Source organism: Chiloscyllium punctatum, chromosome 32 (assembly GCF_047496795.1).
Source record: "Chiloscyllium punctatum isolate Juve2018m chromosome 32, sChiPun1.3, whole genome shotgun sequence".
Taxonomy (NCBI): Eukaryota; Metazoa; Chordata; class Chondrichthyes; order Orectolobiformes; family Hemiscylliidae; genus Chiloscyllium; species Chiloscyllium punctatum.
This window is the reverse complement of record NC_092770.1, coordinates 43,206,338-43,230,890: the sequence shown is the minus strand read 5'-3', so window position 1 is coordinate 43,230,890 and position 24,553 is coordinate 43,206,338. Positions and strand designations below refer to the sequence as shown.

At 40.5% G+C, this 24,553-nt stretch overlaps 1 protein-coding gene across 1 annotated transcript in view; it reads right to left on the bottom strand.

Moving 5' to 3' along the window:
- Positions 1 to 24,216, bottom strand: part of nrip2 (nuclear receptor interacting protein 2) — a 67,679-nt gene extending 43,463 nt beyond the window's left edge. Inside the window, exons 1-2 of the mRNA XM_072552196.1 lie at positions 23,970 to 24,216; positions 6,989 to 7,165 (exon numbers count right to left, since the gene is read on the bottom strand). Of these exons, the coding sequence (XP_072408297.1) occupies positions 6,989 to 7,165; positions 23,970 to 24,125 (333 nt within the window). The 5' untranslated portion in view covers positions 24,126 to 24,216. The remainder of the gene's footprint in view (positions 1 to 6,988; positions 7,166 to 23,969) is intronic.
- Between the last annotated feature and the right edge of the window lie 337 nt (positions 24,217 to 24,553).

Genomic DNA, 24,553 nt, shown 5'->3' with positions numbered 1-24,553 from the left:
CCAGTGGCAGCAGGATTATTTATCAGGGTTATTTATCAGGGTTATTTATCAGCAGGATTATTTATCAGGGTTATTTATCAGGGTTATTTATCAGCAGGATTATTTATCAGGGTTATTTATCAGCAGGTTATTTATCAGGGTTGTTTATCAGGGTTATTTATCAGCAGGATTATTTATCAGACAACACACATCTAAGGTGATTGACAAAGGAATTAAATGTGAGGCAAGGATTTGATTTTAATACGCTGTGTTGTAGCCATCTGAATTGTACTGTCTCAATGAGTGGTGTTTGAATGGGTTGCAGAAACAGAATTGATAATAATTTTCAAACTGAAATTAGATAAACACTTAAAATACTCAAAGGACCATATGGAAGAAGAGGAAAGGTGCTATGTGGATAGCATGACTAGAAGGCCAGTACAAGCATGATGACTGGCTCCCTATTGTGCCATATCATTCTATTACTCCAGGAATTACCATTCTCTTATTCTTTGTGTCTTTCTGCCTCTCAACCCTTGGTAATGGTGCTGCTGTCTCTCAAGTAATTGGCTTCAATATCAAGCCAAAGGCTTACTTACATTAGTGGGTCTTATATCACACTGGAAACCCAAAAGTAAGTTTAGTGGTACTTTAATACAGCCATTTCAGTGCAATTTTAGTGTGAGGTTTTGCAGTGACTGCAAAGAGCAAAGGGCACAATGAGAGCCTGCATGATGTGATTTCAACATCAGTATCTAAAGGACCTATCCAAAGGTGGAATTTGGAGGAGTTCAGAATTAGAAGCAAAAACAGACAAATTTGACAACAGATTCAAAACAGTCTTAGGTCGTGCTCCATTCCAGTGATATCTCTGTTAATGTACTGCTGGGATTAGGTAGAGCTAGAGAGAAACATAATTCCCTCGCAATGGGGGAATGAAATCTGCTGCTGCCAGAAAGAAAGCATGTCTGTAGGTGACCCATAGGCATGTTCATGGGTTCATTGCAGGAAGCCTAATCAGGTCAGGAAAGGTGAGCACAGTTGCATATCCCTGTATGTTCTGTGGGGTATGATTCACTACCATTCACTCATTTTGTCTTACTATTCCTATTCGTTCATATCACTCTTCTCAATTGCTCACTTTGCAAGTATACCCATCCTTCTCCTTTTGTGTACTTTGTTACATTCTAATCTATCTGTCTATTATTGCTATTCACCCTGATAGTCATCCTCACCAACTACACTGTATCCATAGGCTTAACAAATCTCATACACACTCTTTCCGCAATGCAGCAAAGCACAGAACGTTTGAGAAAGAACCAGAGGTGGTCCTTCACAGATTCCCAATGAGAGAAAGAAGAGCTGGAGATCAGGAGCAGTTCAATGTCCTTGGGCATTGAAAATGGGAGCTTCCCGGCTGTCTAGTGACATAAGTAAATATCAACACAAGGTATCAGCCATGGAACAATCAGTCATCTTGACCTGATTTCAACAGGAAATAAGATATTATCTTTTACATAAAACTAAGTTACAACACACTTACCTTGCAAGCACTAATTCATTGTATTATACTTTGCCACACCCTTCATGCATGTAGCAGGAGTCCATGGACTTCCCTGAATATAAGTTCTCAGAAATGCTGATCTGTTCTGAAAATACACCAAGGAAGGACTCTTGCTTATCATAAGATCAGGGAAAACTGTGAATATTGAGTGAGCGGATGAAGGTCTCTGCTAGGGCTGCTCAGCTGAACCCAGATGGTATAGTTCAAAGACATTCAATGTATAGAGAAACGTATTATGAAGGAGAAGCAGAGAATCTGTGACATACTGACAGGCTTTTCAAACACAATGATCATGACTGCATTAAGAATTAAGCAATCCATCTCAAGAATGAGTATGATGATGTAATGAGGCATTCCAACAATATTTTCTTGCAGAGGTAAGTGGCTAACTTTGTGAAATATCAAATGCAGCAGTTAAATGAACCCATGCACACCTAGACAGTGATCATATACAATATGTAGTCAACTTGTCTGCTGCCTTAATTAACATGGTAGATGCCCTTTTCTTGCCCTTTGGGTGCTGCACAGATTGGCACCTAAGGGTTCTCCAGCAGTGTGGTAACAGTGAAGTACAGTTGGCCAATGAAAGAGAAGATTGCTAAATTGTGCACGGATTCCTCCACCCCCCCCCCCACCCCACACACACCTAACCAACCTAATTCCCCTGCCAGTTAATGACTGATGTGCTATCATATGACCTAGTGTCCCACTGCACTGGCACAAATGGAACAGGCTACAGCGGTAACCTCATGGACTCCAAAACACAGGAGTTATTGACCAAGAGATCCCAGTCATCAGATTCTTAGCAGTCTGTCTCTACCTGTGCACCATGTATAATTGGTAGGATAAGATACAGTAAAGCTTTGCAGTTCCACACAATTATGTGCCAGGATGTATGTGAAACTGTTTGGTTTTGAAGTTTCCGCTCTTTAGTAGAACTGCAAAAAAAAATGATTAGTTTGAATTATTTTCCAGTCCTGCCCATTCTTGGTTTCTGGGAGGCAGGTCATTTTTTAAAGCAATGAATTAAAAGGCTGTGCTCTTTGTTTGTGGTGCTACTTTGCATTAGTGGCACAGTTTTGGGATAGTGGTGGTGGGCATGGGCGGGGGAGAGAATGATGGGATGAGTTAGTCATTGCATGTTGTTCTGACTTTATTTCTCTTGCTAATCCATAGTGAATGTAGTGTGCAGCACAACGCAAACATCTTGGAGACTCTGGCTGAAGATTGCATCCAGATCTATCTAAAGCACTTGAAACTCATTCTCAACATGTCGATGCCTTGACCAATCACACGATTAGTAATCAAATGGAGATGTTCAGGCATCATTGGTTAGGCTTTTGATAAGCGTGATTCGTAGTTTAAAGAAGGTGTCTCTCATCCATTTACAGTTACATCTTCTGGATCCTAGCAGGTTTGAAGAGGTTGGAAAATTTAGATTGCAACAAGAATCTAGAAGTCTTATTAACATCTAAAGAAATACATTTCTGTCGTTGTATACCAAGTGCACATTGATTGAGTTGAAGCCATCATCGAAAGTAAACACTTAACAAGAGAAGTTGTTATGACCACAGTTGGAGGAGTTCCTCTACTTCCACTTGTCTACTAGTCAGAACATGCACTTAAATGTTTTACCCAGTTACAGATATGACCAATTATGTACACTTATCTTTCTCTTGCAGAATGCTAATCTATCGGTCAGGTTTCTTTAATAAATGACTATTGATTTACTGTAAAGCAACAAATTATTTAAAAAGATGCAAATGTATTAATGCACAATTCAGAATATGGCAGTAAGTATATAAACATTTTCAAATATACTAACGTACACTTGCACACACACAGGCACACACCAGTTAAATAAATAATAAAGAATCTTTCTCTATAGAGATGAACTGCACAAGGACACAAATAAGACTTTGTACCTAATTGCGTTCGTATCCAAGATGGTGCTGGGAATGATGACTTTGTAAACTTTTCTCTGTACTCTTGTATCTCTGTACTTGATTATACGTGACGGTAAAATCTAAAGCTAATTCTAATTTGTAAAAATAAAACAAGACCACTTATGAAATCTGAAACAACTGAGATGGGAGGAAAACTCCTTTTGTCTTCTCGTCCAACTTCTCTGTGGGTCATAACACAAATTTTGAAATATTTCACCCAAATCCTGATAAGTTCAACATTTTATTTCTCTATATTAATATGGAATGAAATATTTCATCAACAACGTTTCTTTTGGAAACATGACATTATCAATTTAATATAAGATAAAACCTGTCGAATGAAGATGCAGAATTCATTAATGCACAATTTCTAATGTGAAAGTATAAATGTTTACCCTCTTTAAATAACCAAAAAGACACAAGCACTCATGCACAGACATAAATATATACACATACTTCAGGTAAAAGGAAAAAGCGTTTCTCTTTGCAGAGCTTCACTTTCAAAAGTAAAACTCTTTCTGGCAAAGGCTGGTTAATATTGAAGGCAAAGAAATCTGTCAATCTGGTGGTCAAATCATGTGTTATTGTCCTCTGGAGTTTTGGTAGACACTGCATGTTCAGGAACTGCAATATTGAGAAACTCTCTTAGTCACTGTTTTCTAGAAGAATAATGAGGGTTCACATGGAATTCACCACAAGGTTGCTTCAGAAACAGGAAACACAAGCCTGCAAACATTGTTTAAACAGGACAATCATAAAACCCAGGAGTAAAACAAATCAGGTATTTTCTTCTTGGTGAGTTTAAGTAAACAAGACCTGCATTTATCACAACTCACATGGTTTCCAAGATCCTTGCTTTTCAAAAAAAATCGTTCCAGTATCCAAGGGCTTTTTGATGAATTTTTGAAATCTAATCCAGATATTTGCATGTAATTTGAAATACACCTATTTTTCCACAATCCTTCAAACTTAAGTCCTCAAATATGAATACAAAGCAGCTTCAAACAAGGTTGACACCAAACACATATGGTGGTAACTGGGATATTTCTAGAAGCACTTCATTTATTAGATGTCAAGAGGAGTTGGATTGAAAGCTTTTTTAGGATTGTAGCTGTATCAATTTTCAGCTCACATGCTGGGTTCCCAGGAAATATTTCAAAACAAGTGGAAGAGTTGGGTGAGTTTCATGAACAGGTCACACACTATTTGAATTGCAAACAATATCAAGCAGCTACAAATCCTGACCATCATGTGACATGCAGTAAACTATTCCAAGCCATCAACTTAAGAAGTGTGAGATCCATTAAGTATATTTTTTAAAAAATTCACAATGTTATTTTAGTGACCTTTTAAAAATGCCATACCGCAACAGTTTTTCAAATGAACTAATTCAACAACCTTTAAACATGCATCTTCGAAAACATGTTAATAATGGAAACATCTTCATAAAACATTCACATTTGGAGGAATAAAATACCATTTTCAAATGTGCATCATTTCAAAATGTGAACACAGAAATGAAAATATTTTAAAATCTTCATCCACATTCACAAACACATGTACATTTAGTTTGTACATGTAACTAATACAGTATGTTCGGTACCATCTTGATACACAGATAACTCAAAGTTAAATGAGGACATAAGGAACCTGCAGGGAGATATAGTTAGATTGAGTGAATGGGCAAAAATTGGCATCTGGAGTTCAGTTAAGGAAAGTGTGTGGGAGGTAGGAAGAATCAAAGGCAGACTATTATTTAACTGGAGAGAGACTCCAAAAATGTGCAGCCCAGCGGGGTCTGGGTGTTCTCATTGATGAAGCACAACAAGACAGCAAGTAGATACAGCAAGTAATTAAGAAAGCAAATGGAATTTTCACCCTCATTGCTAAGGGTTTGAAGTTTAAAACCAATGAAGTCTTATTATTACTGTGCAGTATATTGGCACCTGGAATACTAGATGCACTGGCATTGGAGGCAATTCAAAGATTCACTCAGTTGATTCCTGGAATGATATGATTGACTTACAAAGAACAAAGCCTTTATTCATTAGAGTTTACATGCATTTGGGATAATCTTATTGAAAGATACAAGATTCTGAGGGGGCTTGATGGGTAGATGGTGAGAAAATGTTTCCGTTGGGGGGGAATAGGAGACATGGTTGTAGAATAAAGGAAAACGCAACTACAACAAAGATGTGAAGGAATTTCTCCTCCCAAAGAGTACAGAATGTTGTTGAAGCTAGATTGATGATCTTGTGTATTAGCAGGGCAGGTTTAAGGGACTAAATGGCCAACTCCTGCTCATATTTCTTATGTTCTTTCGATTTGCCTGGATGAGTATAGATTCAGTAAAATTCAAGAAGCTTGATTCTATCTAGGAACATGCGACCCACTTATTTGACACTACATCCACAAATGCCCAGTTCCTCCCAGATGCTCAGTATAGGCCGTGTGCAGCATTTAAAAAATGCACTGCAGAATTTGACTGAAGCTCCTTAGATAGCAGCATTACCATTTAGAAGGTCAAGGGCAGCAGATACACGGGAACACCACCAGTTAAGTTACCCTCCAAGCCACTCACAGCCTGAGTGGGAAATTATCCACATATGTCTTGTCCACAAAGAACAGTTTAAATCCAATCAGCCAAATATTGCACTATAGTCTACAGCTGTGGAACAGCAAAGTGATGGAATGTGTTTTTAACATTATGATCACCTGTACTTGCTCGGCCACATGGCACTGAACTCCTGGCCTAATTACTGCTTTGGTCCAAATGCAGACACAAAAGCTGAACTCCAGAGGTGAGCTGAAAGTGACGTTCCCTTATAGTAGGGCAGCATTTGACTGGGAATGCATAAAGGAGTCTTGGCAAAACTGGAGTCAGTAAGAATCAGGGGAAAGCTATCCACTGTTTGGACTCATACTTAAATAAAGAAAGATAGTTGAGATTGTTGAAGGTAAATCACTTCAGACCCAGTACATCACTGCATGCATTCCTCAGGGTGAGTTAATGTGGCCAATCTTTAACTGACCCTGGGAAATAAATGCTGGCTTAGCCAGTGATACCCGTGTCTCATAAGTGCATAATTATTTTTAAAAAGGGGAGCAGGGAGTCCCAGCAGCAGGATTCCAACTGTCAATCAGGAATTTTTTCTTCCTTTGGAGTTCCCAGAGACCAGAGATGCCATCAGATTTTGATGCAAAGTATGGATTCCCTGTTGCTGACATTAGATTTTGCTCTTAGCATTCATTTCTGCAGCATTTGCCCTTCTAGTTATACTATCTGAGACCCCAATAAAATAAGAGCAACGGGCTGTTTAAATGTCTTGCTTTATGTTGAACAAAGTGATCAGGGTAGTAGGCATTTTCCAGTCACCCTCCATTATCATTCTGTATTCTTTGCAGTGATGTAACCAATATGCACGAGTTTGTGTAATGATAAAGATTGCAGGATTACAGGATGGAAAAGATTACTCCATTAGATTTGTAATGTACATACCTTGCAGAAAACGCTGAGTGTGTTCCTTTGATTTGAACGTGCAGTATCCTTGTGTGTACTGGACTTTGTCTCCTCAGCAAGTGGTGACTGACTCACAGACTCTACGTCCCTCCGGTCCCCTTGTAATTTGGTGATGTTGCTCTCAAGTAACCGTCTTTGAACAATGTTGTGAGGTTGCTGTTGGACAACCAGAAAACAAAAACAAAACAATGTTTGCACACTATTAAGCTCTCTCCACTACTGCAGTACTGAACTGCCTCAAAGTCAGGATCATCGTTGGTTTTAGTCAAAATGAACATGGAGGCCAAATATTATGCTACTTTTCTTCATGTCTGTAGCATAAAAATAATGTCAAATGCTCCTGTGAACAGGGATGTTGTCCAGATAAACACTATACAGAAATATTAAGCATATGCCAATTTCTATTTTGGGTTTTTTTTTAATGCTGATACTGCTACCAATTCCTCTTTGGACCTGTCTTTATGTCCTTACTGTGCTACGCCATAGTAACTATGATACATTCTCAAGCAAGCAGTAGATAATAGTGATCCTGGAAGACCAGATGAAGGAAGGGGAATTGCTTGGCAAAGTTGCTCCCAGCTGCTGCAGCTATGTCCAACACAGCTTCAAGATCCTAGTAGGAAAACTGAAATGCTGGAATGAGAAGTTCATTAGTGTCTATTGGAGAGAAAAGAAAGAGTCTATTGTTCCACGCTTGACCCTGTCAACAGACCTGTAAGAAGTAAACTTTTCTCAGTTCTGATGAAAGGTCACAGATCTGAAAGGTTAACTCCCATTTGCTTTTTATTCCTCCAGAGATGATGCCTGACCTGTTGCATGTTTCTGTTATTTATTTTAGTTTAGCTTTCCGGTAACCACTGTATTTTACTTTTGTTCAAAATCTGTGTGGTTGGGAAATGAACTGTGGTGAATGTGGATTGTGCTTCATACTCTTGCTAGTGAAGTAGGTGGATGAACTTTAAAAGCTTAAGGCCAGCCATACTTTCATCCTTTGTTTCTCTGCAGTTAAGTTTGGCACACGTTTTCAACTTTTCTTTAGGAGATCAGGAGAGTGTTATGCCCCTTGGTGTTAAGACTGGGGGAGGCAGAGGTGTAATGGTATTGTTTACTAAACTAAAAATCCAGAGAATTCAGCCAGTGTTCTGGGGACATGGATTCAAATCCCACCTTGGCAGTTGGTTGAGTTTAAATTTAATCAAGAAATCTGGAAAATAAAACTCATATGATGGTGACCATAAAACTGTCATCAGTTGTTGTAAATATAATCCTTCTTGTTTATTTTTGAACCATTACAGAAATTTACCATCCTTAACTAGTCTGGCATGTACGTGACTCCAGACCCACAGCAATGTTGTCGACACTGAACTAGCTGAAGTTGCAACAGCCTAACAAACCACTCAGTTCAAGGGCAATTAGGAATAAGCAGAAAATGCACATCCTCTGAAAAAAAAATCGAAATCCAGACTTTAGTGTTATTATGCATCTGAGTCTAAATAACAAAATTGGTTCAAGTTATTGCCCTCTATTCTCAGGAAAAGCCAGTAAATATGATAGAGTTGTTTGCTTTTGTTTTGTTTCTGACAGTGGAGAATTTGAAGCCGTTTGCCATTGTGAATAATTAATCTGTAATTCTTTGATACATCAATAGAAAGCAAATAGGCTAACACTGCAGATGGCCTCAATACTAGCCTGAAGAAACCTTAGATGGAAAAACTGAAAGCCCTATTCCTTTGTAGTTGGTATGTACATATGTAACATGATGTGAAGGTATTCCTGAGGAAGACAGCATCACTTTGTACTTCCTCCTTTTCCAATGTCAGCCACCTTAAGCACATCTGTACTCCCACCTGACCAGAAAACTGAGTCTACTATAACAAACTCACTGTGTACTGGAACAAGAGAACTGGTTCAAAGGTAGAAGACAGGGGGTGGTGGTGGAGGGTTGTTTTTCAGACTGGAGGCCTGTGACTAGTGGAGTGCCACAAGGATCGGTGCTGGGTCCTCTACTTTTTGTCATTGGTATGATTTGGATGCAAGCATAAGAGGTACAGTTAGTAAGTTTGACACAAAAATTGGAGGTGTAGTGGACAGCGAAGAGGACTACCTCAAATTACAACAGGATCTTGACCAGATGGGCCAATGGGCTGAGAAGTGGCAGATGGAGATTAACGGAGATAAATATGAGGTGCTGCATTTTGGGAAAGCAAACCTTAGCAGGATTTATACACTTAATGGTAAGGTCCTAGGGAGTGTTGCTGAACAAAGAGACCTTGGAGTGTAGGTTCATAGCTCCATGAACGTGGAGTCACAGGTAGATAGGATAGTGAAGAAGGTGTTTGGTATGCTTTCCTTTATTGGTCTGAGTATTGAGTACAGGAGTTGGGTGGTGATGTTGCGGCTGTACAGGACATTGGTTAGGCTGCTGTTGGAATATTGCGTGCCATTCTGGTCTCCTTCCTATCGGAAAGATGTTGTGAAACTTGAAAGGGTTCAGAAAAGATTTCCAAGGATGTTGCCAGGGTTGGAGGATTTGAGCTACAGGGAAAGTTGAACAGGCTGGGGCTGTTTTCCCTGGAGCGTCAGAGGCTGAGGGGTGACCTTATAGAGGTTTACAAAATTATGAGGGGCATGGATAGGATAAATAGGTAAAGTCTTTTTCCTGGGGTCTGGGAGTCCAGAACGAGAGGGTATAGGTTTAGGGTGAGAGGGGAAAGATATAAAAGAGACCTATGGGGCAACCTTTTCACAGAGGGTGGTACATGTATGGAATGAGCTGCCAGAGGAAGTGGTGGAGGCTGGTACAATTGCAACATTTAAGAGGCATTTGGATGGGTATATGAATAGGAAGGGTTTGGAGGGATATGGGCCGGGTGCTGGCAAGTAAGACTAGATTGGGTTGGGATATCTGGTCGGCATGGACAGGTTGGACCAAAGGGTCTGTTTCCATGCTGTACATCTCTATGAATCTATGACTTTAACTTGATGGTGCTCTGTGCATTGGATCTCACGCTTTTGTTACTCGGTCCTGATAACTCAAGTCCTGCAAGCACTAAATGCAGACTTAAAAGTTATAAAAGATTTTGAGTTTGGAAAGAAAATTTGCAACAGCATATCCATAAATTGTAAGTTCAGCAACATCTGTTCCATTTGGACAAGACGAAAGCTGCAAATAAAGAATGTAGTCACATGGTAATAAATACCTGGGCCTTTGGCAAAAATGGAGTGCATTAGCCCACAACTTAAAAATTCTTCATACAAGATTTTTTAAAGGGATGCAAGAAAGAAATGTACTTCAGCAAATATCTAGCCCACTCCTATAAGACCATAAGACCATAAGACATAGGAGTAGAAGTAAGGCTATTCAGCCCATCGAGTCCACTCCGCCATTCAATCATGGCTGATGGGCATTTCAACTCCACTTACCCGCATTCTCCCCGTAGCCCTTAATTCCTTGTGACATCAAGAATTTATCGATTTCTGCCTTGAAGACATTTAGCGTCCCAGCCTCCACTGCACTCTGCAACAATGAATTCCACAGGCCCACCACTCTCTGGCTGAAGAAATGTCTCCGCATTTCTGTTCTGAATTTACCCCCTCTAATTCTAAGGCTGTGTCCACGGGTCCTAGTCTCCCCGCCTAACGGAAACAATTTCCTAGCGTCCACCCTTTCCAAGCCATGAATTATCTTGTAAGTTTCTATTAGATCTCCCCTTAATCTTCTAAACTCCAATGAATACAATCGCAGGATCCTCAGCCGTTCCTCATATGTTAGACCTACCATTCCAGGGATCATCTGTGTGAATCTCCGCTGGACACGCTCCAGTGCCAGTATGTCCCTCCTGAGGTGTGGGGACCAAAACTGGACGTAGTACTCCAAATGGGGCCTAACCAGAGCTTTATAAAGTCTCAGTAGCACAACGGTGCTTTTATATTCCAACCCTCTTGAGATAAATGACATTTACATTATATGATATTATAGTCCATTCTTACACATTTACAACAAACATTAAAACGTTGTACATACTGACAGTAGATTCAGGCTTTCACAATAATGTAGACAATGAAAAGCCTTACTCTATATCCAGCTTATGCTGTACCTGATGTGAAGGTGTTTCATGTGACAATGTAAAATTGTTTCCTTCCATGCAATCAACATCCTATGTCAAAAATAACTAAGAACATAACTGATGTGCAGAATGATCACTTTGGATTAATAGTGAACTATTTTACTGTATGCAGCATTAAATAGAAGCACTGTACACAAGATACCTTTTGTAGAAATGATTTCAGAAATCCCAATTTCACAAAAGCACTGATGTTTTGTTCCAGGATTATATACTTACAAGCTGTGTATAAGAAATCAATCAAGTATCTTCTTAGATGTTAAGCCATGTTGCAAAGACTGAAGTCAACAGTAAAATCACAATAAGTCAAATTTCAGGGAACCTATGCGCAAAGTTGTGTGAGGTAAAGCTACAAGACAATCCAGGAGGGCCTCAAGGAACCCAATTGTGTAAAAAAGTACATTTATACAAAAATTGTGATGCATAAATATGTAAAAAATGATTATTTTTTCAATTTGTTCGCACTTCACAGTGGCTTGCACAGCAAAAAACTTTGAAATATTTTGAAAGGTAGTTCAGAATATTTTTCGACTTCGTATGCTGTCTTCAGATGGATATGACACAGTCCACCATGTCACCAATGCACTCAACCATGTTCTCCAGGATTGCATGCTTCAGTGAGAAATCTCTTTCTGGATGTGAGTGAGACTATTTTGTGCTGTACTGCCACATCCTCTGAGTTTACCATATGGACAACAATGTCATGCTATGTCTTAAATTGTTTCAGTCATCCATCTCTCCTCGGTGACATTCACTTTTCACTTTGTGCCATGGTTAGCCACTTGCTGTCTCAACTTCATTTTGTTTTCAATCAACAGCACTTCTAACTTTCTAACTATAAGCCTACGAGTCATACTTGTAGGGTTTAAATGTCCTTTCACAGGGAAATCTTGATGTCAAATGGTGGCTTGCCTGTATTTTTGCGCTCCAGCATGGTCTAACTCCAGTACAATTGGTTGGCATGATCATGCGATAAGTGTGCGTGTGTTTAACTAGGTTAGAGATATCAGTCAGAATTTCAGTTTGACATGGGATTTCCTATTCCACCAGTGGGAATAGTTAACAACTTCACCACAACGGGAATTGCAGGTTGTCTAAACTTGATTTCGTGAAACTTCTCTGCGTATAGCGTTAGTATTACATTATATGGGTATTGAGGAAATAATGATTCAAAATATTTAATGACAGTGCAATTCAGTCAGGACAATTGATCAATATGCTGCCTAAAATACACTGTTGCACAAGGTATCCAAAAGAAGAGAAATATTTTGTAAACTAAAATCGTTACAATACTAGATTTTCTTTTCTTAGTGTAACGATGCTTGAGACTTACTGATTGAATTAGATTGTAATTGATGTAAAATGTAGGAAAATCAATTCTCATAAATACAAAAATAAATTTAGCAAATGAGAAGAGGGCACCACATACGTGGATACTATCAGTCAGTATTGGTTATATCTTGTTTCAATATGGTATCAGCTACTCTTGCATTAAACTTTTATGATTTCTTGCACAGTAAACAGGGACGGTTGACATCAGGACCTAGAACAGTATCTTAAAAATCTATGGTTTGACCTTCATTGTTATTTTACTTATCTTTTTCTGTGTCTTTTTAATAATAAAGCTCCACTGATAGTGTTGATTCAAAGTCCTAATGATAGTTGGACATAAGGAATAGGAGAGAAGCAGGACTTTAATCAAGCCTGCCGAACTATTCTATAAGGTCATGGCTAATCTTTCCCGGGCCTCAACTCCTGTTTCATGCCAACTCCTTATAGCTCCTTGATGTTCCAAATATCTACCTGTCTCCTCTTTAAATAACTGCAGTGATCTAGTCTCCACAACTCTCTGAGGTAGAGAGTTCTCAACTTTTGCTACTAAGAAATTTCTTCACATCTTTGTTTTGTTTCAGTGTCCCTTTATTCCGTAAATATGTCCCTAGTTTGAGAATTCCCCACTAGTCAGAATATCTTTCCAACATCTAACCTGTCAAACCTCCTCAAAATTGTCCATGTCTCAATAAGACGACCCCTCATTCTTCTAAATTCTACTCAAATAAAGACCTGAACTCCTAGCAATAAAGGCTGAAATTCCATTTGCCTTGTTTGTTATTTTCTTTTATTCATTTACGGGATGTTGGTGATGCTGCTTAGGCCACTATTTATTGCTCATCCCCAGTTGCCCTTGAGAAGGTGATGGTGAACCGCCTTGTTGAACAGCTGTAATCCATTTGGTGTGGCTTGACCTACAATGCCATCAGGGAGAAGGTTATAGGAGTTTTACCCAGTGATTCTGAAGGACCGACAATATATTTCCTTGTCAGGGTTGCGAGTGGTATGGAGGGGAACTTGCTGGTGGTAGTGTTCCCATGTATCAGCTGCCCTTGTCATTCTGTATGGAAGTGGTCATGGGTTTGGAAGTTGCTGTCTGAGGAACTTTGATGAATTTCTGCAGTGTGTTTTGTACACTGCTGGTACAGTCTGCTGCTGTTGAGCATCATTGTTAAGGGAGATGACTTTTGTGTATGTGGTACTTTTTCAACCCATTGTTGTTCACATCAAAGTGCAGGCTTTGGCATCTCAGGCATGGGGTAGGTGGAGGGGCCTAGCAGCTCTGGAATATCCTCAGAGGAAATATCTGTGGTCTTGTGGCAGTGCTTCCTCAGTATGGGTGCCTACTGGCACCACTCTGTCTCCCTGAGGGGAAGGAGCACCTGGAGCAAGGTTAAGGTCCCTTCATGCTCTCTTACCTTGTCATCGGTGCTGAGCACTTACAATAGATTAGGTGTTGAATCAGGTACATATCCAGCAATACTCAGTTTGCTGAATTTGGCTCTCCGTGGCAGCTGCCATCGTCTCCATGGAGTGAGCCAGACATTTGCAGGTCAGAGACAACATGGTGCTGATAACACTAGTGGATCCTTCCATCCTTTGATCCAACTTACTGACTGCATCTGACCAACCTTGAATGCCTGTCTGTGCTTTTTGACAAGGTCAGTAATGGCTGAAACTCTGGGATCATCTTCTGCCTGGGGTTGAGCAGGTGCTGGACTCCAGTAATGTTCTGAGTGTTTGAGGCTTGGGAAGTTACTTCTTCAATCAGCTGTGGAAACATATCACTGAAATAACCACAAGACTGTGCTCTTGAGTCTAATCCAGATAGGACAGCCACCGAAGTGTAAGTCTCTGAGCTATTGGAGATGCAGATGAAAGCCTTGTCACTGCATCTCCTGACAGTTCAGTGGCTTCCTCCTCAGAGGTGGAGGTGGAGCTGTAGATCTCCAGTGCTGGCCTCTTGGAGACTGAGGCTTCCTGGGTGCCATTACTGTCTCTTAAAGAGAACTCAGGTAATTAATTACGTCTAAGGGATTAAAGCCTGTGCAGATTAAGAATGGGTTAGCACTTGTGGTAGTAGGAGAGCAGCAAACAAAATGAAGCTTTCTGGGTGGTCTGCCACAATGTCTCCTCATCCCCACATCAGCAGTCATTCTCTTCTCCAGCCAAATCAAATATTTTCTCTTCAAAAATAGTGTGGGAGAAGAAGATTGGCTGGCAGGAAACAGAACTTATGCAAATGGACTTTTGCTTGATTGTTAGGGTATGGTGAGTGCAGAGGTCTGTGCTGGGTCTCAACTTTTTATAGTTCACATCAATGACTTAGGTGAAGGAAGGTGAAGGAAGGTGCTAAATTTGCCACCAATGATGACACCAAGATTGGTAGAAAAGTGTGTGAAAAGACATACAGAGCTTAAAGACAAAAAGCTGAAAGATGGAATATCACATGAGACTATGTGATGTTGTTCACTGTGGAAGTAAAAATTAAAAAGCAGGGGATTACTTGAACAGAGAATAGCTGCAGAACTCTGAGGTGCAGAGGGATTTAGTTGTTCTGGTGCATGAGTCACAAACATTACTGTGCCTGAGGTTAATGGATGCAATCCTCTATTCCAAGAGAAATTGAACATATAAATGAGGATGGTATGCTTCTGTTATATTGGGGGTTGATGGGACACCTCACAAATACTGTGTCCAGATTTGGTTTCCTGAGGATGTAAAAGCATTGGCAAGAATTGTGAGGAGGTTTACTAGACTGAAACCTGGGAGAAATGGTTTGACCTATGGAAATAGGACTGGACATGTATCCACTGCACTTTAGGAGAATGAGGGGTGACTAGATTGAAGTGTATAAGATCCTGAATTGTCTTAACAAAGTAGATTTGGAAAGGATATTTCCTCTTGTGAGTTAGTCCAAAACTAGGTGGCATTAGTTTAAAATTAGGTGTCACCCTTTCAGGACAGAGCTGAGGAGAATATTTTTCTCTCAGAGGGCTGTGCAACTTTGGAACATTGCTTCAGAAGGCAGAGGAGGTGGGATGATTGAATTTTTTAAGGCAGAGGTGGATAAATTGTTATGGACATCAAGGGATATCAGGGGTAAATGGGAATGTGGAATTCAAAACACAAACAGATCTGCAATGATATTATCAAATGGGATTTGGCTCCAGCCTTCCGGGCTGAATGGTCTACTTCTGCTGCTATTTGGTATGTTTTTATGCAAGAACTTGCATTCATATAGCACAGTTCAGAATCTCAGCATAACTTAAAGTGTCTTACAACCAGTTAATTGCTTTTGAAGTTGTACTTACTTTTGCAATGTAGGGAAACATGCCAGCCAACTTACCCAGGGTAAAATCCTACAAACAGCAATGCAATAAATGCCTCAGATATTTTGTTTTACATGTTATTGATAGAAGGATAAATATGAACATGGACATTGGGAAGGTATTCCCTGATGTTCTATGAAATAGTGTCAGGAGACTTTTTTCATCCTATCTGAGGACTGATAGAGTCATAATGTTACCTTTCACCTGAGAGAAGGTATCCCTGACTGTGCTATGGTATCTCGGTACTCTATTGGCATGTCAACATAACACACATACGAGAAAAGGAAGCCATATCAAGCACAGGGCCTTAATTTGAATACATTTATTTTGTATTTTAAGCAATTTTGTTATGTACTCTGCATATTAGTGGAATGGCCCAAAAATATATATGGCATGGCATACTTCAGAACCATAATGGACATGTATGTCCCACCTCCCATTTTTAATATGTGTTTTGTGATGACAAAACATGTGCAATGTTACTGAAACTGAGTTGTTGCCTACTTGGTAAATTATGATGTGTAGATGTCAGTGTTGGACTGGGGTGGACAAAGCTGAAAATCACATGACACCAGGTTCTAGTCCAACAGGTTTATTTGGACTATAACCTTGTGTTGTGTGATTTTCAACTTGGTAAATTATGATTGAGGCAAATAATTAATACAGAGTGGAAAGAAACACCTCACTGTTCTGCGTTCTGTAAATAGTGTCCTGCACTGGCCTCCTGGCAACAAATTGAATTTGAGACACAGAACATTTGTTCACTGAGTTAGGTACGCATGATTAGCTGCTGCAGTGACATGGAGCAATGAAGGAATTGTATTAACTCGTTCACTGAGTCAAAAATCATGAGCACTCCCAAACTGCATTCAGTCTCCCAGCACCCAATTTCTCCAGTGATAAAATGTCATATGACAGATAATACCTCCAATACCTGCCATGTGACTAACCTTTTTCTCAGGCATCCCCCTGGCAACAATTAGTCTAATTTTTCAATATGCCCATCTCAAGGTAAAGCACTGTGCCAAGGTAATATTATATTAGATTAGATTAGATTACTTACAGTGTGGAAACAGGCCCTTCGGCCCAACAAGTCCACACCGACCCACCGAAGCGCAACCCACCCATTCCCCTACATTTACCCAACACTACGGGCAATTTAGCATGGCCAATTCACCTGACCTGCACATCTTTGGACTGTGGGAGGAAACCGGAGCACCCGGAGGAAACCCATGCAGACACGGGGAGAACGTGCAAACTCCACACAGTCAGTCACCTGAGGCGGGAATTGAACCCAGGTCTCTGGCGCTGTGAGGCAGCAATGCTAACCACTGTGCCACCATGCTGCCCTTGTAAAATGGCCTCTTTGTGGTTCATTTCATCTCATACTCTCGTATTATATCGCTCTAATAGTTTTGTCGAACTCCAGTGCAAATACTGAAAAGTAACTTTCTGCTCTTAAGCTGCCAGTTGGATAATCAAGATGAACACCAAAAAGGACTTAGGTTGAAGCTATCAATGTTGAGGGGGATGGGCTTAGGTTAGGTTTTGAAAAATAAAAAGAAGAAACTGCATCACAAATGCTTCAATGGGGACCTTGCAAATGAGAAACACTGATTTCTCGACCCAATTCTTCCATCTGTGATGCTTCTGATTTTATGTTAATTTATTTTAATAGGGTTATAGAGTCATAGAGATGTACTGCACAGAAACAGACTGTTTGGTCCATGCCAACCAGATATCCTAGATAAATCTAGTCCCATTTGTCAGCATTTGGTCCATATCCCTCTAAACCCTTCCTATTCATATAGCCATCCAGATGCCTTTTAAATGTTGTAATTGTACCAGCCTCTACCACTTCCCCTGGTAGCTCATTCCATCTTTTGCATGAAAATATTGCCCTTAGGTCCCTTTTTATATCTTTCCCCTCTCACCTTAAACCTATGCCCTCTAGTTCTGGACTCCCCGATCCCTGTGAAAAGATCTTGTCTATTCACCCTATCCATGTCCCTCCTGATTTTATCACCCTCCATAAGGTCATCCCACAGCTTCGGCCGCTCCAGGGAAAATAACCTCAGCCTATTCAACCTCTCCCTACAACTCAAACCCTCCAACCCTGGCAACATCCTTGTAAATCGTTTCTGAACCTTTCAAGTTTCACAACATCCTTCTTATAACAGTGAGTCCAGAATTGCACGCAATATCATTAAAGTATCCTGTACTGCAGCAACATGACCTCCCAACTCCCATACTCAGTGCACTGAATCAATAAAGGAAAGCATACCAGATGCCTTCTTCACCATCCTAACTACCTGCGACTCCACTTTCAAGGAGCTATGAACCTGCACTCCAGGCATCTCTTTGTTCAGCAACACTCCCCAGGACCTTATCATTAAGTGTACAAGTCCTGCTCTGATTTGCCTATCCAAAATGCAGCACTAACATTTATCTAAATTAAACTCCATCTATCACTCCTTGGCCCATTGGCCCATCTAATCAAGATCTCGTTGTAATCTGAAGTAACCTTTTCCACTGTCCACTACACATCTAATTTTGGTGTCATCTGCTGTTCACAGCCAAATCAATTATATACATGACAAAAAGCAGTGGACCCAGCATAAATCCTTGTGGCACACTGATGGTCACAAGCCTCCAGTCTGAAAATCAACCCTCCACCACCACCCTCTGTCTTCTACCTTTGAGCCAGTTCTGGATCAAAATGACTATTCTCCCTGTATTCCATGTGATCTAACTTTGCTAATCAGTCTCCTATGGGGAACCTTGTTGAATGCCTTACTGAAGTCCATATAGATCACGTCCACCGCTCTGCCCTCATCACTCCTCTTTGTTACTCTTTCAAAAAACTCAATCAAGTTTGTGAGACACGATTTCTCACATACAAAGCCATGTTGACTATCCCTAATCAGTCCTTGCCTTTCCAAATACATGTACACCCTGTCCCCCAGGATTCCCTCCAACAACTTGCCCACCTCTGATGTCAGACTCACCGGTTTATAGTTCTCTGGCTTGTCCTTATCGGCTTTCTTAAATAGTGGCACCACATTAGCCAACCTCCAGTCTTCCGGCACCTCACCTGTGACTATCCAAGATACAAATATCTCAGCAAGTGGTCCAGCATTCACTTCCCTAGATTCCCACAGAGGTTTAGGGTATACCTGATCAGGTCCTGGGGGTTTATCCACTTTTATGCATTTTAAGCCATCCAGCACTACCTCCTCTGTAATATGGACACTTTTTAAGGTGTCATTGTTTATTTTTCTACATTCTATATTTTCCATATCCTTCTCCAGCATAAACATTGATGCAAAGTACTCGACTAGTATCTCCCCCATCTCCTGTGGTCCCACATATAGGCCGCCTTGCTGATCTTTAAGCGGCCCTATCCTCTCCCTAGTTACCCTTTTGTCCTTAATGTATTTATAAAATTCCTTTGGATTCTCCTTAACTCTATATGTCAAAGCTATTTCATGTCCCCTTTTTGCCCTCCAGATTTACCTCTTAAGTATACTCCTGCTACCTTTATATTCACTAAGGATTCACCCGATCCCTGCTGTCTATACTTAACATATGCTTCCTTCTTATTCTTGACCAAATCCTCAATTTCTCTGGTCATCCACCATTCCCTACACCTACTAGCCTTGCCTTTCACCCTAACAGGAACACACTGCCTCTGGACTCTTGTTGTCTCATTTTTGAAGGCTTCCCATTTTCCAGCCAACCATTTTCCTGCAAACATCTGTCCCCAATCAACTTCTGAAAGTTCTTGCTTAATGCCATCAAAATTGGCCTTTCTCCAATTTAGAACTTTAACTTTTAGATCCTGTCTATCCTTTTCCATTACTTTTTAAAAATGAATAGAATTATGATCGCTGGCCCCAAAGTGCTCCCCCACTGACACCTCAGTCACCTGCCCTGCCTTATTTCCCAAGAGTAGGTTAAGTTTTGCACCTTCTCTAGTAGGTACATCCACATACTGAATCAGAAAATTGTCTTGTACACAATAAACAAATTGCTCTCCATCTAAACTCTTAACACTATGGCAGTCCCAGTCTCTGTTTTGAAAGTTAAAATCCCCTACCATAGCCACCCTATTATTCTTACAGATAGCTGAAATCTCCTTCGGAATTTGTTTCTCAATTTCCTACTAACTATTGGGGGATTTATAGTACAATACTAATAAAGTGAATATTCCTTTTTTACTTCTCAGCTGCACCCAACAAACTTCCATGGACATATTCCCAGGAATACCCTCCCTAAGTACAGCCATAATGTTATTCCTAATCAAAAATACCACTCCCTTTCCTCTCTTGCACCCCTCTTTTTCCTTCCTATAGCATCTATACCTTGGAACATTAAGCTGCCAGTCCTATTGATCCCTGAGCCACATCACTGTAATCACTATCAATTCCCAGTCCCATGTTCCCAACGATGCCCTGAGTTCATCTGCTTTACTTGTTAGGCCTCTTGCGTGGAAATTACCTCGTTATGAGATACCTCTTTATCCCCCCCAGACCTTACTAGTTTAAATGCTCCCAAGCAGGTCTAACAAATCTCCCCACAATTACATTTGTCCCCTTCCCAATTCAGGTGCAATCTGTCCTTCATAATCAGGTCACTTCTACCCAACTATCCAAAAAAGTGATCCCTTCTTCCTTGCATCAGCTCCTCAACTGTGCATTCATCTGCTCTATTCTGCTATTGCTACCCTTGTAGCACCAGAGTAATCCAGATATTCCTATGCTCGAGGACCTCCTTTTTAAATTCCTGCCTAACTTTCTATATTCTCTCCTCAGAATCTCATCTTTTTCTCTTCCTATATTGTTAGTTCCAATGTGTACAACAATTTCCTGCTGGTCCCTGTGCCCTTTGAGAATATTCTGCACCCTCTTTGAGATATCCTTGATACTGGCACCAGAGAGGCATTACAGCATTCTGATTTCTTGCCTCTGACTGGAGTCCCCCATCACAATTGATCACTTAGAACCTGAAGTACCCCTCGTTACATTAGAGCCGTTCTCGGTACCAGAAACTTGGCTGTTTGTGCTACATTCCCCTGAGAGTCCATTACTCCCTACATTTTCCAAAAAGCAAACTTGTTTGAGATAGGGATCGCCACAGGAGAGTCCTGCACTACCTACCTCTCCTGGAGGTAACCCATCTACCTAAATGTATCTGTGGTTTTTATCCCTTCCTATAACCACCATTCATCACACCTGCTAGCTCCTGTAAATTACTCATTGCCTCTAACTGCTGCTCCAACTGATCCATGTGATCTGATAGGATTCAAAACCAAAGACACTTCGGGTAGATATAATCATCAGTAACATGGAAACTCTCCCTGATTTCCCACATCTGACAGGAAGAACATATCACTCTATTATAGGCCATCTTTGCACTTTAACAATCTACAGTTCCAAAAAAAAGCACAGTCTTACTGCTCTAAAAAACACTGCTCCAGGCTAACTTAGTAACTATGTAATCACCAGAAAGTTAGAAATACCTTAGATTAGAATGCTGACCCTTCTGTTTGATTCTCTGATCAGTAATCCCCTCAAGCTGAAGGCTCCCCATCAAAAGCACAGCCTCATGATATTTATTGTTATGTCTGAAGCATTGACAGAAATAACTTTGATTACCTATTAAAGGGCAACATGGAAGCAAGAATCTCTCAGTAACAGTAAAGCACCAGGAGTAGAGAAATATTGGAGTTGAGTGTGCAAAATCCATGCAATCTGCAAGAAATTGATGCATGAGAGAGTGAAGTCTCTAATGAAAAAGATAATGATTCAAGAATGTGAATATTGTAACAGAATGTGAAAAAGGCTAGAGCCCATGGAATCTCTATGTAAATAGATAATGAGTCAGAGCATGAGCCATCAGCTGCAGTGCAAGTTTCTCATTGTTATATTTGTTACTTTTCAGACCCATGACATTCGTTGTATATCCTTTCTGTCAGTTGTGTTTTCAGCCTCTGATGCAACTTGCATTATTGAGTCATACAGCACAGAAACAGGCTCTTAGGTCCAATCAGTCAATTTCAAGCTAAACTAGTCCCACCTGCCTACTCCTGGCCCATATCCCTCCAAACATTTCCTATTCACTTACTTATCCAAATGTCTTTCTAACATTGTAATAGTACTCATACCCACCCATTCCTCAGGAAGTTCATTCCATTCATGAACCACCCTCTGTGTAAAAAATTCTCCCTGCATGTCTTTTTTAAATCTCGCTCCTCTCACCTTAAAAATGTACTCCCAGTCTTGAAATCCCCCATTGTAGGGAAAAGACAATTACCATTAACTCTAGCTATACTCCTCAGTATTCTCCTCACTTTCTCTCTCCTCCATTTCTGTCTTTAGCCATGCTTCAGTGAAATAGAACAAAGAGGCCAAAGAGCTGAGGAGATACCCTAATCCTCCAGATCCATGAATAACTGTACTGAAATGTAACATCAAAGATATTGAACCTTTCTGACCTGATGCCGATCACTACCTGCTCTGATAGTAAGTTTTGTGGTCCTCATAGTCCTCAATGTCAGAATTATGATGCCAATGACATTCCCCATTTTAATTACAAAATGATCATGATAGCAAACTTCCTCAATGTCAGAATCCTACCAGTTAAAATTGCATGGGTAGAAACATGATACAAGTAAGTCATGGCTCTCTGTTCACAGTCCTGCCCTGACCAAGCCAGAGGGAGTGGGTTTAAAATCAAGCCCTCTGTTTATCTCTCCTCTCCCTCCTTCTCCTATATTTCTTGTCATTCTCCCTTTTTATTTATTTTTCTCCATCTCATGCCATAGATTCTTCTCTCAGTTCTCGTCTACTATTTTCTCTTATTTATCCTGATTGTCTAATCTTTTATCCCTGAGAGGTTTTCTCCAATGAACCAGAGGGGAGATGAGAAGAAAGTTTTTCGCTGAGCAACTTATTCCCTGGAGTGCACTATCTGAAAAGGTAGGGAAAGCAGATTGGATAATGGTTTCCAAAATGGAGTTGGACAAATACCTCAAACAAAAGATTTGCTTGGCAACCAGGAAGTGCAGAACAATGGGAAGAATTGAATAGTTGCTTCACAATTCAGACACAGGCACAGTGAGTTAAATTACCTTTTTAGCTGTTGTATGATGCTATCTGTCTCACCCATTTGTTTCATCTTTATTCTCCTTCCAGTCGTTATTTCTCCTTCTCTAATGTTTCTTCCAGCTGCTGTTATCGCTCTTCTTCCAATGGTCCTGGTTTTCTCTCTTTCTTTTCATTCTTACTGATATTTTTCTGTTCCTCCTTATATTTCTCCACAATTCTGTCTCCGTCCTACGTATCTGTCCCTCTGGTCTTATCTCTATTCTCGCTCGCCCGTCTGCTTTCACATATCAGGTATTTTCAGTGATACTGAACTAATTAGAATATAATTCGTTCTATTACTTTTTCCCAATCTGATGGACGTACTGACTCAGTTTATGCATCCAGACCATGTTAATGTCTCCACTAACCTGACAGTGGAACAGACTCCAACATTCTCAGGGAGGTAAAAACAATGACTGCAGATGCTGGAAAGCAGATTCTGGATTAGTGGTGCTGGAAGAGCACAGCAGTTCAGGCAGCATCCGAGGAGCTGCTCCTTGGATGCTGCCTGAACTGCTGTGCTCTTCCAGCACCACTAACCCAGTATTCTCAGCTAATCCATACTGTCCAGTTACCCTATGGATCTGCAAGGCTTTATTGCTGCAAGGCAACATTTTATTCAAATTGGACAGGACTTTTCCCTTAGAAGCTGTGCTGCCGATGAATAAACAGGCGAACAGTCTCAAACTGTTGTTAGTTGGGATGTTAAAACAATCCTAATCACGTATTAATCACATAAGAGACGCGCCACTGATTTCAGCATGTAGTAGATCTCAGCATTTATGTATGTGAAATATTTACATAAAAGGTGCATAGGTTCAAACTCGTAAATGTATATGCTGGAGCACCAACCATCACATATATTCATTCATATAGTCCACGTAAAAACGCACAAAACTACTGGAGAGTTGACATCCCACAAATATCGATTATAAGTATCACCGTCCCGCTACATTTCCCCGAATTTCTGCTGCTCACTGCAGGCAGCGCTGGCTACGTGTTGCCAACCGAAAGGACGACTCACCAGATCTTTTGATGTTCCCAATCTTTTCAGCCCATCCAGAGGGAGCAAGTCTGCTGAATCTTTATGAATAAACTGTGTGGCTTGCTTTAGACGCCTCTGCTGGTGCAAGATAGCTTTGTCCCTGATTTCCATTTCATTTTTCTTCAGATTGGACATTGCTGCTGCAATTATTCCCCTCTAGCCTGCTTCCGCACTGTTACCCTGTCCTAATGCTCTCCGCTAACACTTTGCTCTGCAGCTCGCTGGCTCTGGGGCTTTCTTCTCCCTCCCCCAGGGTGTCTGCCTGCAACATACGTCACGATCAACACATTTCCCGAAATACCAAAACAAATCACCAGAAGAGATATGTAGGAATATAGAAAGCGGCAAATGAAAAAAAAATACTGAGGTAGGAGAAGGTAAAATGCTACCAACACCTTATCGATTAGGACCAGCTTTTTTTTGTCAGGGGTCAGAATTGTTTTCAACACTGAATGAATAGGTTAATGGACTAATGCCAGCAAAACTGTTCCATCCAGGCAGAATCAAGGTTTACCGAACAGAAACTCTGACTGAATAGTAAACAAATCATTAAAATCTGAGAT